At 37.7% G+C, this 19,456-nt stretch overlaps 1 protein-coding gene across 2 annotated transcripts in view; it reads right to left on the bottom strand.

Moving 5' to 3' along the window:
• Positions 1–19,456, bottom strand: part of DDC (dopa decarboxylase) — a 64,207-nt gene that overhangs the window by 28,436 nt on the left and 16,315 nt on the right. For both annotated transcript variants that reach the window (XM_034068209.1, XM_031052958.2), the window contains 4 exons: positions 16,220–16,333; positions 15,423–15,542; positions 11,366–11,500; positions 8,073–8,216 (listed from right to left, as the gene is read on the bottom strand). In XM_034068209.1, the coding sequence (XP_033924100.1) occupies positions 8,073–8,216; positions 11,366–11,500; positions 15,423–15,542; positions 16,220–16,333 (513 nt within the window). The remainder of the gene's footprint in view (positions 1–8,072; positions 8,217–11,365; positions 11,501–15,422; positions 15,543–16,219; positions 16,334–19,456) is intronic.

Here is a 19,456-nt window from a genome sequence, read left to right as displayed (position 1 = left end):
ATTTAAAATTGACAAGTAATGCAACACAGTCACAGCATTACATTAATGCTATATTTTAGATATTTCCCATGTGTTCCACATGCTTATCATGTGGCCCAATACTAACCTCACGTACAAAATTATCACCATAATGATTTGCAGTTTGTGGTCTATAAGCAAGCTCTGAACTTGATCAGCTAAAAGGTGCTGGAAGTGCTGTTGATAGAACTCATCATAAAGGTGACCGCCTGAATTAAAGAGCCACAGCTTTGTAACAGACTTGTAACTGCTTTGTGCTCAATGGATCTGCAGCCTGGGACCTATTCACTAGTAGCGTATTAGGTTTGCAAGATATGTTGCCAGAGAAACATTTTCTCACAAATCATCCCAAAATAACAGAAACATCCTTACTTCATTCAGTTAATGCCTCCTTTAATGTATCCTGCTGCATTATCAGTGGGCAAAAGGCAGAAACAACATAAATACTGTATTTTCACAGTAGAAAAAGAATAGAACTAGGTGAAAATGAACTATGGTAACTTACTGGGAATATGCAGGTAGAATTATAAACCCCAAAAACCAACTACCAGGTGCATATAAACTGACATTATTTTATTTTTCATTGCTACACTTATGCTTTAAACACTTTGTCTCCTTTTTGCAAATGCTAATAAAGACTTGGTTTGATTTCTGCCTTGTTCTGGATTCTTATGCAATAGAAACACTTCATAGGTTGAATAAGCAAATAAAATATGCTGGATTTTAGCTAAGAGTATTAAGTTCAGAGGAACTGGATCATTTATCCAAGGTCACACACAACTATAATGCAGCCAGGATATATCTACAAACATGTGAAATCCAGAATTTGGGGGGTTTATTTTTGTACTTCTGGTTACTTTTTCTGCCAAGTACACTGCCAGTGTGCTATCTTTTGCTTTCATCATTTTTCCCTACATATCTGCAACTAGCCACGTTTTTTCTGGTGTGTGTGTCCACATCCCTTAGCAACCTCATAACAAGACCTATAAGAAGACAAAGGAATACCTAGATGGTACCTGTCCATCCGTGAGACCTTTCAAGAAGAAAACCGTACTGTCATAGCAAAACACAGGTACAATTATGCATTAAAACTTCACGCAGCGCAGTTTTGGGTCATAGCTCTGTACTGAGTACATATGCAGAGACTTTGGGTTCGTTGCCTTCCCTTGTAGAAGGAGTGATGCCATGACGGAAAGTTTCCAGTGATTCCTTCTCTGCACTGGACTTCTCTGGCCCATCCAACATGCCAAGTAATCTCCTATTTCTAAGCATCTGCTTAGTTTGTCCAGGACAATAGGTTTTCCTGCTATGTTATCTGTCATTGCTACATAGTTGTGGAGCTGCTGCAGAATGAAGACGTGTTGCTGATGACAACCTGTGAGCTGCAGCTGGGGACAGGGTGGACTTTTGGCCTGTCTGTTACAGTCATCATGATGTGAGTAAGCACTTCTTTAGTAAACGATTTTGCTCATGTTTGTGTTACCTGATATGGCCTTATCTGCTTCAGCTTTTACTCTAGCACAGGCTTTCTATTTCTGAGAAAAATAATTCCGTGTTATTATGGCATTAGCAAATTGTTTGCCTAAATCCTATCATCTGTTTTAGCCTAATACCATGTTTCACTTGCCAAGTGTATGCTTTTTTTCTGTTCTGGCTTGGACATTCACATGCTGTCTCTCCTGCATTTCAGTGATTCTTCTTTAATTCTAGGGGTTCCCATACTCAAACAACAGCTTTTTAAGGGAGGGTGTTTTTTCCCTCTTTTTATAAGGTGGTACATATTTGCACTAACTATTTCTGCTCTAATTAGACAGAATGCTTGATAGCTACCAATGTTTTACCTTTTCTTTGTTCCCTTGAGCACTCATTCTCCTTCATAAATTGTCACCTGCTTTCAGGATAGAGATCATAGAATCATAGAATAGTTAGGGTTAGAAAGGACCTTAATATCATCTAGTTCCAACCCCCCTGCCATGGACAGGGACACCTCATACTAAACCATATCACCCAAGGCTTCCTTTTCACTCCTACCAGCTGTTGGATATTGGAGACTGTTACAAATCATCTACGGTCACATCTTGAAGCAGGTCCTGTGCATATCTCAGAACCAAGAACTGTTGTCCTTCTGGGGGTTCCCTAACTAGTCCTCTCAATAACTTCTCATGAGGTTTTAACATGCTAGTTTATTTTTGCTTTTCACATTTCCCATCAAGCTTATTTTTCTTCTTTTCATGCTATGAAATAATGCAGCAACAGCACATTAGAAAGGCCTGGCATCTTGACAGAAATAATCTGATTATGAGACAGAGAGTTGGATAAATGCATTAGGATTTTCATTCACTAGTTCCAGGTTTTTAGAGAACTCATGCAAAGTGAGAGATGGCTGTTTCATTACTCATTAAACTGGATTTTTCGAAATTTCTAGGAAATCCCACACTAACATGAGCATTCAGTAAACTGAGCAGGTGGAGCTGTATTCAAAAAGCCGGATATGTAAAACTACATATCCCAAGAACATTGAACTAATTCAATAATCTGTTGCTAGAGGTAAAACCCCTCTTTTAGGTACACTTTTGAACATTTTTGTAGCTGTATCATACTGTGTACCTCAGAGATATTTTAAATTGTTGTAGGGAGCTGAATTTTTCTGTTTAATAGAAAGTACTCAGGTAGTACTCTATTCATCTGAATTTATGTACACTCTTAGAGGAAGTCGTATCCTGTATAGCAGAGACCTGATTCAATGTAGTCATATAAAACCCTGAAAACATTTTATCCCTGGCAGAGCACATGTTCCCACTTCACAATTACAGCAATATTAATAACTATCATCATGTGTCATTGCACCAATTAAAAATATTGCCTTTGGGGAAAACATTATTATAATTTTATAATAATAAGTAATACTATTACTGTATACGTATTTATGATAATAAATAATTATTAATAATAATTATAACTTCTTCTGGAATAAGAAGGGGAAATATCAGGATGTTTTTCCAAATCAAGCTACTAAGAACCTGAGTTTGAAACAAATCCAGTTCTGCAAATGAGCTGAACATTTTGCTGCTAACACATTTTCCTCTCAGAATAATCTAATCTACGCTGGGTCTTCCCATATTTCTGAGACACATGAGAAGAACAGAATAATTACAGTGCCTTGAGGTACGTTTATGACTTCTCCGGAAGTTTACTCATCCTTTGAGGAAGGTTGCTTTTAAAAGATTGCAGGATCATTTTTTTAAAAAAAGAAGTAAGTTTGGTCTCTTTTCTTACTAAGACGGCATGCATGTGTGGAGTCAAAATATATTTATCACATTATTGTCATCTATGATGTTCCCAGAACCAGGAAAAACTTGAGTTTCATCTTTGACTGAACTGCAGATCTACAAATTGGGTCACAAGAAATGGAAAGAAAATTCTGGGGTTTCTATATACATAAAGAATAGGGGTTAACCGTAATAAAGAGTGAACTATAGACTTAGTTCTGCTTTTATACATATATTTTATGGCAATATGTTGTAGACTTTCTGACAAGATCAGAGTGAAATTTTCTTTTTAATGACAGAGATTTCACAACAGAAAAGTTACACATTATTGTTATTAGTGTTGTACTGCAGTTAAACTATTCCCCTTCTAATCAGGATAAGGAGTATGTCGCTTCAGTAAGAGATTTTATGAGTTCAAGCATATGCTTGGTTATTTAAATAATGGCTTATTCTGTAAAGCGTACCTCAGTTTCTAACACAATTTTGTTGTCCTCTCTGCAGGAGTCTAAGCCTCAAAGCTACTTAATTTAACTCTCAGAAACCACTTCAAGTGACAGCATCTGCTCTTGTCAGGACTCTCATTACCCTGTCTCACTTCTACACAACAAATCTAACTCAATTTGTATCCTGTACAGCCCTGGCAAAATCACATTTGTGCAAAGGGCGGGAGACAGGCTGCGTCACAGAAATGGGCCTGATGGCTCAGTATAGCCTGCAGGCCTTATCCTTTTCAGGTTGCGTACTTTAAATCTGACTCAAGCCTGGTTGCTAATACAAAGCAGCAAAAGTGCTTGCATCAGTCATCTCATATACTACTTTTCTGAAATCAAGAGCTATGTCAGGAAACGTGCATGAATCTTTATGATGCCCGAGAGCTATGACTCTCAATCTTTTCAACTGGAAGACCCCCTACAGCTTTTGAAAAATCTGTGGACACATTTTGCACAGGCTCACCACAAAGCTTTTCATTTGCAATTAACTATAATGAGGCAGAACCTTCAATGTTCTCTTACTGTATTTATTTTCCCTACTCAGTTGTTTACCATCTTGCACTCAAGAGAATGTTTGTGGCTTGAAGAAAACTGCAACAGTTTACTAAACCATTCAGTATTTTACAAACCAGTGATCACTCACAAACTGTGGATTAAGAAACACCACCTTGGACATCTGTATACATCTCAAGAATGCTTCTTCCAAACAGGAATCTGTGGTCAGGATCTTAGCATTAACTTCTACTGAAAAGATGGCTCCTCTGTCACTCTAATTCTGATTTATTGTTTCCCAAGTGAGTCCAGATACAAACAGTCTCCTTCATAATATCCTGCAGATCATAATTCAGAAGAGTCATTTCAGCTAGAATCAGAGATTTCATGCTGGGCCTTTGTTCAGCAGCAAGGCAATTATGTTGTGGAAGCTTTATGCTGGATGAGGTTGTTGAAGTATATTGTAATATATATATGCCAGCTGCAATATATCAGTGTTGACTTATGAAAGATAGTGTAAAGCTCACAGGCCACTTAGACACATTCAAGTGAACTAGGCTTGAATGCAGTGGACTCTACACCTGAACTTAGCAGTGCTTTACTTGGTGGTCACTCATATTTGAGCATCACGGTCAATGCTCATCCAAACTACAGGCCTGTCTCAAGCTGGGAGCACATAGGGTCCAACTGAGAAAGGCATTTATGTGTGTGCTTAACCACCACTTAATGTTTGTAATTATTGACATGGTCATGACCTTAGCATATGCTTTAAAGCTCTCCGTTATCTGGTGGCCAGATGAAGGGATGCATATCAGCCACCCTTGGAAATTGCTCCTCAGTAAATTGCAGCAACTTTAGTGCCTTAACATTGGACACGGTTAAGTGCTTTGTTTGCACAGTCTGCTTGCTTTGCTATACAAAACTATATCTCTTTCAATTTCTGCAAAAGTGTCTTGAAAGAGACAAATTAACATACATCTGAATTTTAAAATCAAAAAAAGGAAACAAAAGCAGAGGTCTGGGTACACTAACTGGCAACCGCCTTCAATGAACAAAATTATATACACATTACTAGTGTTAAAAGATATTGATGGTGAATAGGAATCCAAAGACTCATTTTAAAGACAATGCCTGTCCCCAAACAAGACTGACTGCCAAATCCTGTGTATATAAAAAGCAAACCTATAAATACCAGATGGCTGTAATGAGAGAACCTGTTTCACATCAAGCAAATTCGCCCCTTATTCTCCACTCACCTCTACAAGCAAAGGACTTTTATCAAGTTCAGGATAATAATTCCCCATTTGTTCCTTAAATACAAGAGGAGAATCATGCCTACAAGGCACTGTAATTTGCTTGCATGTTCTTTTTAATCCGCTACAAAACTTTTTTTTTCTTTTCTTATAAGGGAGACTGCATCAGCTTGGATGCAGCCAAGATGTCTTCATTAGGAATGATCTCTCTGCTGCTGCAAGTCTCTTTAGGCAGAATTTCTTCTGTTAAACCTTTTGCTTTGATGCTGAATCACAGCCGTTAGTGAAGGATCAGTGAATACAGGGAGACAAGGAATAACATGGCATGAGGTGTTTCCTTGGCAATGTGCATATCTTTGGCACCAGGACAAAATAAAATTGCACCAAAATACTCAAGAACAAAAGAAATGGAAAGGCTTTTGAAATCTGCAAGCCAGAAAACAGAGCACTAATAGAGTGCATGGACTGTTGCTCAGCATGACAGAGAATTAACACACCTTTTGAGTTAAGAGGCCATCCATAAGGATAATGAGATCTAGTTTAATCTAAGTTGACATGTTTTATGTATACAAATAAATGGAAGACCTGGTACAAGCCATATGAACTCAGACCAGCCTCTACTGTCTTTAAAAGCCTGTTTTGCACAGCTAGGCAAACAGAGGAAGAACAACAACAGTTAAATCACCCTTTGTAAAGATGTCACCAAATACATAAAAGAGAATTTTTATTTCCTCTTGCTACACATAAAAAAATTAATAAGAAATAAATATTTATGAGCAGCAAGTTTCTTTTTTTTTTTTCCTAATGGACAAAAGATGAGGAAAAAACACATTAACTCATTAACTTTGCAGTTAGTGTATGGAGATATGATAGAGTGCATAGTATAAGATATTATGAGCTGGTACCATATAACAAAGAAATAAACCATACCTTATGGCACATCTCCATTTCATTAGGTGCTGCCCACAGAAGAAGTTTCACTTTAGAATACTTAAAAATGCTTTGTTTTGCAGTCATAGTCTTATTATATTGGGAAAAAAATTGATGTGAAGTGCTTGGTCATCCTAAGGACTCATTAGTTATAGTCAGACTAGAAATTAGCAGCCTTCTGCACATACCAAAACCACTTTTCAGCTTAGTCATCCTTACACAACATAAAAACAGACACTAAAGGTTAATAAAAAGAAGAGTAAAAAGATTAAATTTTCAAAAGAGCTTGGTGAAATCTAAGCTTCTTTGTCCCACTTGGCACTTAACCACGAGTATAAACAAACTTAATCCGTTAATTCTTCTGAAAACAGTTCATGGAAATTTAAATCACTTTAGCCCTTTTCAAAATGTTACCACATGAAACTAAAGAAACAACTGTCAAGTCAGGCATGACTTTTCTGAAGAAATCGTGACAAATTTTTGGCTGTCTTAAAAACATCCCATTTCTAAAGTTGTGCGTTTCTAAAATAGGGATTGTTTTTTCTCCAATTTTCCTTCAGTGGAGGCCAGTAAAAACATATTCTTGGTAGCATATTATACTCCTTAGACAGCCCATTTGCTTAGAAAGGAGCAAATAATTTTGTTGATGATGTACAGAGATTACTTACTCCATGGGGAAAAAAACCCAAACAACAAAACAAGAAAAAAAAAAAAAAAAAAACAAACACAAAACACAAAACAAAACAAAAAAAACCCCCCACACACAAAAAAAACCAACCCAACCCTAACAACAATCCAAAACCAAAAGGCAAAATCTTTAACTTGAACTAATAGGGTGGTGTTCTGAACTGACAGGAAGAGTAGATCTGATAAGTAAGTAAATGTTCTTTTTGATCAGGTACTTATCATAGTAGAACCAAACTTTAGAATTTTATCCAATCTAACACTGTTTTATGTCAAAAAAAGGAAGATTATGAGCTTTTGCTGCTGAGATATATTGCTTTTGCTAGACTGCTGTGGAAGCAGAAATCTCTGGAAAGAATGGACAAAAAACAAGGAAGGATGACACCTAGAGCTTCCACAGTTAGAGGCAAGTCACGTATTCACAAATACCTGCCTGACAATGTCTGATCTTGATGATACTTGAGTATATTATGCAGGTTCATTTCTTTGCTACAGTAGTAAGGAGGGGAAACTACTGTTTCTTCAGAATTTTTAAGTGTGAGATACCATCATTTAATTTCATGCTTTTAAACTTGTTTTATAGAGAAATTAGAGCCTGAAAAATAAACGTATAACTTTTTTAAAATGGCAGTTCAGAATTCAAGTGTTAGGAGATTATAACACTGCAACTAAAAAATACACTTCCATTTATTTTGCTGTATAATATAACCTCAAGTCCTTTTAAAACATCATTTTTGCTGAGAAGGGCAGCCAGTTGCTCAAATTCATTTCTCTTCCTGCACAGAAAGGTGTATTTAGAACACTCATGGAAACTATCCTAGTATTCTAGCTAGGCTGCCTACTGATCCCTCTGTTAGGAACGAGATCATCTATTCACGTCAAAAATAGCTTATCAGAAGCAATAAATCCACTGATTAATTAAATCCAGTACTCACAAAGAATGGGATAAGACCAGAAGCTTTATCTTCATCCAAAACTTTCTTTAGGGCTGAACCACGAACACTAAATGCATCATCTGAAGAAATATTTTTAATCTTCACACCCCCAATTAGTGCGGCCCTTTCCACTGATGAATGAGCCTACAAGGAAATGGACAAATTTTAAGACAGATACTTTTTATTGGGATGTAAGAAGTTAATTTGAGTTTAAAAATAAAATAACGATTTCCTTCAAGTAAAGCAATACTTTTGATCCTGGGATTGTTGCTGGTATGTAACAAACAGACACATACCTCTCCTTCTTTCATACAGATAGACAGACATATGGACATACATACATATATATGCATACATATACACACACACAATACGCTAATGGAAAACCTGAAGTAGTCTTGAGACTATTGCCATGGCATCATTCAGACAAGAGTTCAATCAGCCTTAGAGAGAACTTTAATTAACATGTTCACAGTTAGGTAGGAGTGATTAAGAGCTTCGGTATTTGGCTCTAAATCAGCCAAAAGACATGCAGATAATCAGCTTGCCTGATAATGATTCAGCTGCTTTCTACCATATTTTTATGGCATACAGCTTTGCAGAACTCTAAAAAGTTAATGTCATGGTATGGTATAGAATGAGATATTTTCTTACATGATAATCTTTTCTTTTTAGATTACACACTGACTAAATCGTGGCTCAATCATTCATTCATTTTGTTAGGCAATTAAGGATCATTCCCAATACATTATTTTATTTATAATCCACTTGATCTGAATTCTCCAGAAACAGTATTTTTAGAACATAAAGCACATATTAGTAAATAAAATCAAAGTTATCACTAAAAATTTATTCTAAATTTGTGAAGTACAATAATAACTTTAGCCACAAAATACTCTCCTTTAGAGCATGACTAACTCCCCAAAAAGCTATTTTACCTTTCATCTTCTGCAATTTCACTAATTGCCATTAATTTGAATAATTCCTCACCTTTTCATATTTTCATTCCTAATCTCCATTTTACTCTTATTAGTTCTTGCTACTGCCTACAAGAGTACTTACTAATTCTATTCTCATTTAGCATATAATCATAAAAAAGTTAAGCTAAAGCAGAGGTTGAACAAGACCAGATGAAGATACAAGTTTCTGCCTTTCAACTTCACATTCCCCTGGAATGACAAGGCAGATTTACTATCAACTTGCATCTCAGCACTGTCTCTCATTAAAGTACTTTGGTAAACTAATCAGGCAACAACTTGAGAAAATTTGGAAATCTAGACTTGAAACACAAATTTTAAAGTGGAAAACAATGTGTGTACCATAGCAATATCATACTTCATTCAAGTGTACAATGGAAAGAGGTTTTTTATAACTGAATTGCAGCTAAGCAAACTATAACAACACACTGAGGCTGTTAACCAGTCAGAACCTCTGAACTGTTTCTTAAACTCTCCAAAATGTTAATAAAGCTCTCTGATAACACAGCCATTCACAATCTTAAGGTTAAAACTGCCAAGATGCTTTTGCATTATAACACATCTTCAGTAACTTGCTGCTCCATGGAATTCCTATTCCTCAGCCAAGTACGAAGTAATCTCCCACCACCTTTGAGGAGGGCAAGGAACCAAGCAGAAAGCAGTGAAATGAGTGGGCAGCTGCTTAAGGTAGCCCAAATAAATGTGGTAAAAAAAAAAAAAAGGTTGATGAAGAAATGGCCTGAGAAAAGATGAGAACATCAAAAAGTACCCTGACTTCTGTCCTAGTCCCAGTCAGGTGTCTATTGTCAGGGGTAGCTCTTAGATGCTCTTTTCAGCTCCAAGGTCTCAGTGTCCCTTGCAAACAAATTGTCAGCCAGGATAGCCCAGGCACTAAAAATCTGTTGTCTCCAACCCCCCAGGTAGTTACTGGGGAAAGACTTGTTGCCAGTCGTGCTCTGTTCTCATTAGCACAAAGCAAAATTATTTCAATGGGATAATGATTTTACAGAAACGCCTAGGAAGATACATAAATTCAGAGTTTAGCTGTCTGCTCTGGGCCTCCTTACTAGCCACCTTTTTACCTCCCTCCTAATATTTTCTTGGAATATTGTGCTTTGTCTGTGCATGACTTTCTCTCCCACAGAATGGCTTAGGTTTACCTTCTTTTGTGGATTATTGTCTGTGAGTCACACAGGTCTGTTCTTAATGCAGGAGGACCGGTGAGCTCTGCAACGATCTGCTTTGAAAGGGCAGCATTATCTTAAGGCAAATCCTTCTGTAGACATAAGATCCTCTGACCTTCAATAAGCAGTAAGGCCTGTCAGACCTTATTTCAGGTCAGCCACTTACATGGGACAAAAACCGAAAACAAGTAAAAGGCTTTGTGCATCACTGACTCAGAGCTCGAGCTCTGGAACTGGCAGTCTGCAAAGCACAGGCCTTAGGGTCCCAGGAAAAAAAGATAATGAAAACAAATATCATCTGTGCCTTTTAAAAACAGTTATTTTTCCTCATATTTCTTGTTCTGACTCTTCTCACCCTGCAAGTGTAGTCCCTCTTCCTACCAGCAAAGAGCTGTGTACTTCTAACTTGCTTTCCAGTGCTTTTGAACATACACTTCATAGTAAATCAAGGTAAGCCTAAAACTTGGCCATTTTTATTCTGCATAATCAGATACGATTTTAAGTTAAACATCAGGTGCTAAGTTTCTTTTGTCTCATTGACATTTAGATATGAAAATGTCACAGCTATTGAGAGAAACAACATTGCTTAGCCCTTCAGTCGGATTAGTGTGTCAGAAGGGTAGTAGCAGCAGAACTCACAAGATTCAAATGTGGTTTCATTAACAGTAAAAGCCTCTCCTGGTCTTGGCCTGCTGAGAATTTAGCCTAGCTCAGTCTGCTAAATACCACTCACAGCCAGAAATCAAGGATTATGTTTTCTGTTTTCTTACAAGATTTCTTAGCTGGGTTTATACATGAAGATCTTGGCAGAGTTTTTTCTTTAAAAAAAAAAATTAAAAAATGGATATAATGTTTTGGGCTTCTTGAAACATTACAACCAATGTACTTTATATTCATGCATGAGGTTTTCTGTGTGCATGCACCTGCAACTATACAAGCATACAGGGGGAGGATGGATGGATGGATGGATGTTTGCACATGTGTATATAGGAGGAAAATAACGTGCACACACAAACACACAAAACCATGTACTTACCAATCTAAAGAGTTTATACTTAATTCACCTGTCTATTGAGATGACTGAATTGTTGAGTATAGACCCCATGTTTACATGGTTTTGAGAGGTACTCACCTGATCAGAAGCATAGGCCACCAGCCTGCCCATGATGTCTGCTTCTGTTAGATCAGGCTTTTCTGACTGCACCCGTCTGATAGTTTTTGTTCTTGCAGCAAGCAGTGAAATCAGGGTGGCCTCACTCGCACTTCCCTGTGGAACAAATGGAAGGAATGTTCAAAAGGAAGACATTCCAAAAGAAGAAAAGCAACATTTTCTTCTGTATGAATCTGCAGTAGCAACAGAAACTGCATATGAGAAACTGCACAATCTCATGGTTTTTAAGAATATGTGTGACAGCAAGTGAGGAATCTCTATTTGATCTTAGCCTCCTCCTTCCTGATGCCTATGTCTGCTCTCTTTAATCTTTACACTTGTTCAGTTTAGGCACCAGCCTTGCAATCTGTGTTAGAAATCAGGACTCAGAGACTTAAATGTATGTCAAAAGGCTCTCCAACCACACACCAATAATTTATTAACCACTGACAATGGCAGAGTAACTGCTGAATTCTGTTATGCTGGATTTCTGCAAATTTAACTTCCAACTAGAATCTGGCTGTCAACTCTCATTTCTATCAAGCAATATACTAAATTATAATGCTTATTTAATATTTACAGTTATCCTGGGCAAGTCAACTATTGTGGCTAAAGGAGAAAAAACATTGACAAAGCAAAAAAGTTATGATTCAATACAGCTAACTGCATTTCAAAGTATTAGTTGTGTATGTTTTCTTCATCAAAACCACGCAGATGTAATAAACAGTCACACACTATTTCTAAATTGCATTTTGATTCACAAAACATGAGTATAAATTGTGTATTGGATACTCTGCAACAACAAAGAGGAATTTTTGTATCAATTGATCTGTAAACTTCACGAGAGAATACAAGAACCCACATTTTTTCTTAATGGATTTCCTCTAGAACAGGCAGATGAAACGTGCTCTAAACTGCTCCTTTAAAATACAAGCAACAGGCTGTAAACATGTTCATAAATTGCAGTGGGTTTGAGTGTCCATACATAAGATTTTGGTTTTAGATACTTTCAAAGTTGAACAACTGCCATGAATCTTCTTCTGCCAAGCACATGACAGTGCAATGAATACAGTTGCTTATATTAATATTTCAGTAATATCCCCAGTGACAAGCTAATTTTGGGGTGATCTTTCTTATCCTCTACAAAAATTCTATTCTCCCTCTGTTGAAGACCTGTGTGCCTGATCTTACAATTTCATATATAAGAATGTTCCCAAGGAGTTCAGTCCTTCTCCTGAAACTGAAGTTAGCTGAGTTATTTATATAAGACAAAACTGCCTTCTATACATGGCAACATCTCAACAGAATTTAAGTTTCCTGATAAGAAGCTTTTGCCATCATGTCTCTGTTAGCAAAACTATTTCTGCCATGCTCAGCACAATGGCTAAGTAACAGTGGGAAAAAATACTTGTGCTTCCCAACAGTCCTGTGAGCTAGAATATAGTTACTCTGGCCCCAGATGTCCAGCAGATGCAACAAATGTTTCAGGCAAGGACATCACCTATTTTCTGATAAGCTGGTTTCTTTTCTGATTTTTTTACAAGCAGTATATAATGTAATAGTCTAAGCCTGCTATCAGACAATGTTGTCTGAAATACCCTTTCCAGAAATTCAGCAGGTGAGAATATTTTTCGTTTGTGCAAACTACTGCAACTTACTGTGATGTGTTTCAGGTGAGCTGTGTGTCCTCATAATGAAGCTGGGCAACACAAAGCCTGTGTGGAAGAACTCACATCAGGCAAGTCACTGAAAGCAACCTTTCTAAACCTGCGTTCTTCAGGGTAAAGGTAGCTCTAACAACCTTGCATTTAGTATATGGGAAAAAATACTATTACTTTTATTAAAATGTATGTGGTAATGATAAGGCCCTGTAAAATCTTTATTGTCTTTCCAGGACATGTAAGGAATATACATGTTAAAGAAATGCACACAAATGTATAAAAGTAAATAGCTGTAGGAAATTCCAAAGGTTCAGGCATTAATTTGAGATTTGGAAATTTAAGCCCCACTCTTCTGGAGACTGCCTGGATGGGCAGGCAAATGACTTAGGTTCAAGAATAGCCTCAGCCTTCTGAGGAGTGCCACAAGATTGCCCTGGCAATTGCACCCTGGCAGCTCATCCAGGCTGGTATTTAGTCAGTGCATACAACAGTTCTTGTATCAATTTTCTTACATAGAAGGATGAAAAGGAAAGGGCCTGTTGCCCAGCTGAATCTTGCCTCCTGATATACAGCTGGAACAGCCTAAAGGCCCCTGAATCCAGCAACATGTTTGAATGTCTTACAATAGATATAGGCTTTTTCACCTTAATTCAGTTTCCATAAGTCACCTTTTTTATACTGAAGCATACAGTGTTTACAGAACACGGACTGTACATCTCTTCTGTTCACCTGTTTTCAATCTCACGCTAAGTATTTTGAGGAAAACAAAACTTGGTTCTTGAACTACTTGACTAACTTACAAGAAGGATAAATAATCAGTGTTCTTTGCAGGCTAAAGATAGGTTGAATCTCATTTTGTTTCACCCTTAAAAATACTTTTTGTTTGCAGAGCATGAACTCGTTAAAATTCAAAGTAGGTACACTTTTCGGCAGTTTATCTAGAATGAACAGCAGGATACAAGCTTCAGGAAGAAAGTTGCTTTCTCATTTTTGAAAGCTGTTTTTTTCTCCTCTTGAATGCTGTATTCTGCATTTAGTGACGGATGATGATACCTTTCCTTTTACTGCAAGCAAACAAAGGTTGCCATGGCAAGCAGGCTCAAGAGGCGGAAGAAATATCAGCAAGAGCTGATGTTCATGTCCACCAGAGCTCTGAACTGAAATATTCTTTCATCTTTTGCCATTTTCAAGTGTCATCCTGCACACAACAAAGTGCTTCATATTGACATACACTTCCAAATGTAATTAAGAGCCAATTTTTACAGGCTGCTTTACCCAATACCACAATAATTACTTGGCATTTACCAAGAGAATGACTGGCACTTTCACATTCTCGTGTTGTCTGTGCCTCACGCTCTCTTATTTGTATCATTACTGTTTCAAGAGAAAGACAAGAAGATCTGCAGCACAAATGACTTCATCTTAAGCAGGAACACGGAACCCACTTTCAATCTTGAAACTGGTTTCTGATGAAAATTATGAGCAATCCAGCATTGTTAGCCTGGAAGAGGAATATTTCCTGATGATAACCATCAGGCATAATTGCTTGTTTTCCTGGTACAAAATAAATACTGCTGGGATGCATGACAAAAGCTTGATTTTTTGAGCAAACCCCCCTCCCCAGTCATCATAGTAATAGAGATCCTAAGAGAGCAAGCAGATGAGTAAAGAGCTATGCTGGAAATACAGTCATGTAGGTGCAGCTCTGCCTAGGAGAAATAAAGCACTTGGATTAAATTCATACTTTCTTAGGAAGATGTTGGGAAGAATTAATTGGAATATGCTATAGGCGTTTGCAGCTGAGATCAAAGAAAGAAGCCCCCACTTCTAGCATGTAATTCAGATGTATTTTTGAAGCCTATCTTAGGATAAAACGGATTGTGCCCTGCCTGGCTTCCAATTACCAGACTCCAGAGATTATCAAAGGAGCACAGACCAACTATTTAAAATTCAGTCTTTTTCACAGTAGAGATCTATTTTAGTTAGATTAATAGCTGTGACCAGCATCTGCATTTGCAGAAAGACCATGTGCTAGTGAACCATAGTTGTCAAACAACATAGCTTTATTATGCATGCAAGTTTGCCCATTGATGATATATTCATTATCTAACAGATACTCGGTTCAGACATTGTATTAATTGTTAATTCAGGCCTTCATTAAGCAGTTAACATCAAAGTTTGGGGGGGTTGGTCTATTTTGGATACTGCAGAGTAGTCTGAAAATTCTATTATTTACTGATAGAGCCATTTAAGTTGAAATTTTAAGCAGCTCTTCATTTTACTCTAATATTCCTTTAGTAGCATTTTGGTATGAAGGTTTTACAAAATCAAACAACCCACAGAGTCATCCCAATTTCCTTCTTCATATCCCCTCTTACCTGAATGACTCCTCCACCTTGCGCATCCTTCTCTGCTAAAAACTCTTCAGGCAAATTAATCATCTTCCCTAGCCAATCCAACATGACAGTCTCCAGCTCTGTGCAAGCCGGACTTGCAGCCTGAGTTGAAAAATAGAACAGAGGGAATAACCTCACTAGACCATGAGGAGAAATAGAATCTGCCAGAGAAAGAATAACTCTTTCTGTCTTTTAACTGTAGAGGAAAAGACTATCTGACTAAGTTCCCCAGCCAAATTAGGGACCTGAAGCCCACTCTGTGCATGTTTTTCTAATACTTGCTGAAAAGAAAGTCAAACTGGGCCTCACATAGAATCGTGACTATCAAATGTCAAAGCCAGGATTTGCATCTTGGGGTTGGGCTTTTTTTGACATCAAGTACTAACCTCTTGAGAAAAGCCCATCTTTTATGAATGTGGGGGATTTTTTAACACATTTTGCCATTCATGAAGCTGATAAGAGAAGTGACAACACTGGGTGACAGGCAACAGCCGCACTACTCAGTGAATTACCAGTAAGTTTGCACTGCTACCACTGATTCTAGATGCTGGTGATCTTTCAAGAGTGAAACTTCTATGAGGAAGTAGCCTTTTATTCCTTGAGTCATACAGGCTATGTGAAAACACTTAATTAGTCAAGGAAATTTACCTGTAAAAATACTCCTGTGACTTCACTGCTATTAGTCAATATTTTCACTGGAAAATGATAATGAAATGCTTAAAATCTTGGCAAGGTGAAGCACCATTACCACACAGCAGTACATATTCCTGTAAACTTACCCAAGAGAAGCCCACACACCCTATTCCACCAGACAACATATCTCCAAGAAGAGCTGGGAAGGAAGAGGCTACAGGGAAGTAGGCAAAAAAGTACGGACTGTGCCAGTGAGTCACCTGTATTAAGGGAAAAATAGTTATTTTAACTAATGCAGGTAGCAGAAACAAATTGTCACAGATTCAGAAAATATCAGAGGTTAGGACCGGTCAACAGTTCTTGACTACCCCTCTGTAACACTTCTTAGTGTTATATATTTTAGAATAGCTTTTCTTGGTATTTTTCTCTATTTTGTATCTATCTTTTATTCAAATTAGAATAAATTATTTCTTGCCCCCACCTTCTAGCAGTTCCAAAATCAGAGTTCTCCATTTGTCTGCCTAGAAGACAAGACTTGCACAGGCAGTGGCACCATGAGTTTCTGTGCAGGGCGCTGTTCTTGAGCTTCTGTTTTCAGGGACTCACTGATAATTTGTTATTTCATCTCTGACATGCAATTGCCCTAGCAAGTGCATCCTCAGTGCGGCAGAGGTCCACAGAACTCTCTTGCCCATGCTCTGGAGCTGTTTGCTAAAATTCAGGCTCTGAATCTGGCCAAACAGCCCTTCACCACAAAATGAAGCCATTTCTTTCAGTATCCACTACTTCCTGTAGCTATTATCTCCCTGCAACATTTCCTTCCTGTTTTGTTTGGCATTCCCATCTCTGATGAATTTTACCTATCACACTTCCTTCTCTCCCCAGTCTGTGATAAGGTTTTTAGTTCTAGAGTTAACTCAGGGGTCACTGCACCATGCTGTTCTACATGCTGCAAATAACCATTTATTTCTTCTCCTAGCCTTCTTCATGCCAACAGCCAGCTCTCCTGTAAGGGAAGAGCTAAGAGGAAACTATCTTAACTTTTGTATACACAATGAATCAGATATCACTTTCTCTGCTGTAGTATACCATATATAACATTTCAGATGCCCCTATCTTTTTCATATGAAAACAGTCCCAATCCAGTACCATTTTCTACTGTCTAAACTAGTCTCATACATGGTATGTTCAAGATTTCTGTTTTACTGGTGTCCTGGTTTCAGCTATAAGAGAGTTAATTTCCTTCCTAGTAGCTGGTGCAGTGCTGTGTTTTGGATTTAGTCTGAGAACAATGCTGATAACACACATATGTTTAGTTGTTGCTAAGTAATGCTTATTCTGATCAAAGACTTTTCAGTCTCTCATGCTCTGCCAGTGAGGACTGTCAGAAGAAGCTGGGAGGAAGCAGAAACAGGACACCTGACCAAAACTAGCCAAAGGGGTATTCTATAGCACAGCACATCATGCCCAGTATATAAACTGGGGTAAGTTACTTGGGAGGGGCATATTGCTTCATCAGTGGTGATCAACTGTATTGTGCATCACTTGTTTTTCTTGCAGTTTTATTTGTTCTCTCTTTTTGTTATCTGTCTTTTCATTATAATTATTATGACTGTTATTATTACTATTATTACTATATTTGACTTAATTTCAATTATTAAACTGTTCCTATCTCAACCCACAGGTTTTACCTTTTTTCCAGTTCTCATCCCCATGCCATGGAGGAGGGAGAGGTGGCAAGTGAGCAAACTTAGTTGTCAGCTGGGGTTATACCACAACTTGTTACTAGATCCAAACCTGCTTAAATCAGGTATCCAAAGACCAGCCACTGTGAACATTTTTAGCTGTAGGTCTTACCTGGTCAGAATCTCTTTCTTTGCTGTAACAAAGTTTTAGAGCACTTGTAGCAAACACCTTCACAAATCAGAAAAAATGGGATGGGACTTGGCTCTTCACAGAAAAAAACCCAAACAGATCTAAAAATACCCAATAAACAGTGGTCCCTGATAGGACTCTCATGCACAGACTTTCACTGACATCCACAGTGAGCAAGGCCTGCCACTGTTCACCTCCTCAGCTCTAATCCTCTGTGATCTGTAAGACTTGTGACATTCATCTTAGGTTAATCAAATTAAATTGCCTACTTGCTGGGAGCATTTGTTTGATGAAACACAGCAGACTTCAGTTGCACCACTCACACAAAGCAAAAAAGCCAAAAGCCCTAGGGCAAGTGCAGCTGTAGTTCTTTCTCCATTCTCCCCTTCCCTCTTCTCTTGAAGCAACTGTATAATTCATTTCTTTTGCCATGTCGGAACAGACACAGTCAAATATTGCAAAGAGTGTGATACAATTGATGCTTGCTTTTTCAGCTCTCTGCTATTAAACAGTGGTACCCAAGTGTCTTGATTTTGGTAATTACCACTGTAGTGCTTCTCAGGGACATTTCATTGCTCAGATTTTGTCCAAGGATGTTGTCCTTTCTATGGCTTGCTTAGTCTCAGCAAGTCTTCCTTTATCACACACTAAGGATAGGTACTTCAGCTGAGAGTTCATAGATTAATGCATCCAATGTGAGGAAAATTAGCATCTTCATAACTGCTACTTGCAGCTACAGCTAAACTTAATTCTTGGCTCTAAAAATGGACATATATCTCAAAAAAAACCAAGTCTGAGAGAGAAAGGTGACTCTCATTGATATTTTTATATGCAGACCCTTTCCACCTTGGCTTCCTGATGTGGAGATCAGAGTTCAGCAGTTGTTCCCTCAGTCCCTGTGTGCATATTATGGTCATTATCATTTAGTGGACTGCCCTTTGAAGGCCTACATTCAATTTCACAAGAAGTCTCCATAGAAAAGTTTTGCCACACATGAATACTTGTTCTCCTACAGCGTAAAGACAGCAGTGGGTACTGCATTATTACTTTACACAATTAATTGATTCTTCCTCCTCTGAAGGAACACCATTTTCACATTTTCAATCATCCAATGTGGTAAATATCTGAACACAACTAACACAGTAAAGATATCAGCATGAAGGAAACAAGAATCACTGAGAGCATACAGCAAAACAAGGTTCTATGACCTCTGTCTTATTATTCTGTTTGAAAAAGCCCAGTTCCTAACTTATAAAATGGAAATAAGATATTCCCCAGTGAAACACTAGAAAATCACTACAGTTGAAGAACACTAGATGTACTTAAAAAATGTTAGTCTTGTCAGGAAAAATGGGAAGAAGATTAAGGAAAAATGGGGGTAGATTGTTCCTATAGCCAATTTCTAAAATCCCTAGAACAAATCACAAATAATTTTAAAGGATGCTAAACCAAATGTGAACAAGTCTTCCTATGTTAAGCTCTTCCTATACTCTCTGCCTCCATGTGTT

The sequence above is a fragment of the Melopsittacus undulatus genome, chromosome 1 (assembly GCF_012275295.1).
Source record: "Melopsittacus undulatus isolate bMelUnd1 chromosome 1, bMelUnd1.mat.Z, whole genome shotgun sequence".
Classification (NCBI taxonomy): Eukaryota; Metazoa; Chordata; class Aves; order Psittaciformes; family Psittaculidae; genus Melopsittacus; species Melopsittacus undulatus.
The sequence above is the reverse complement of the archived record's forward strand: the minus strand, read 5'-3'. Positions and strand labels throughout refer to the sequence as shown.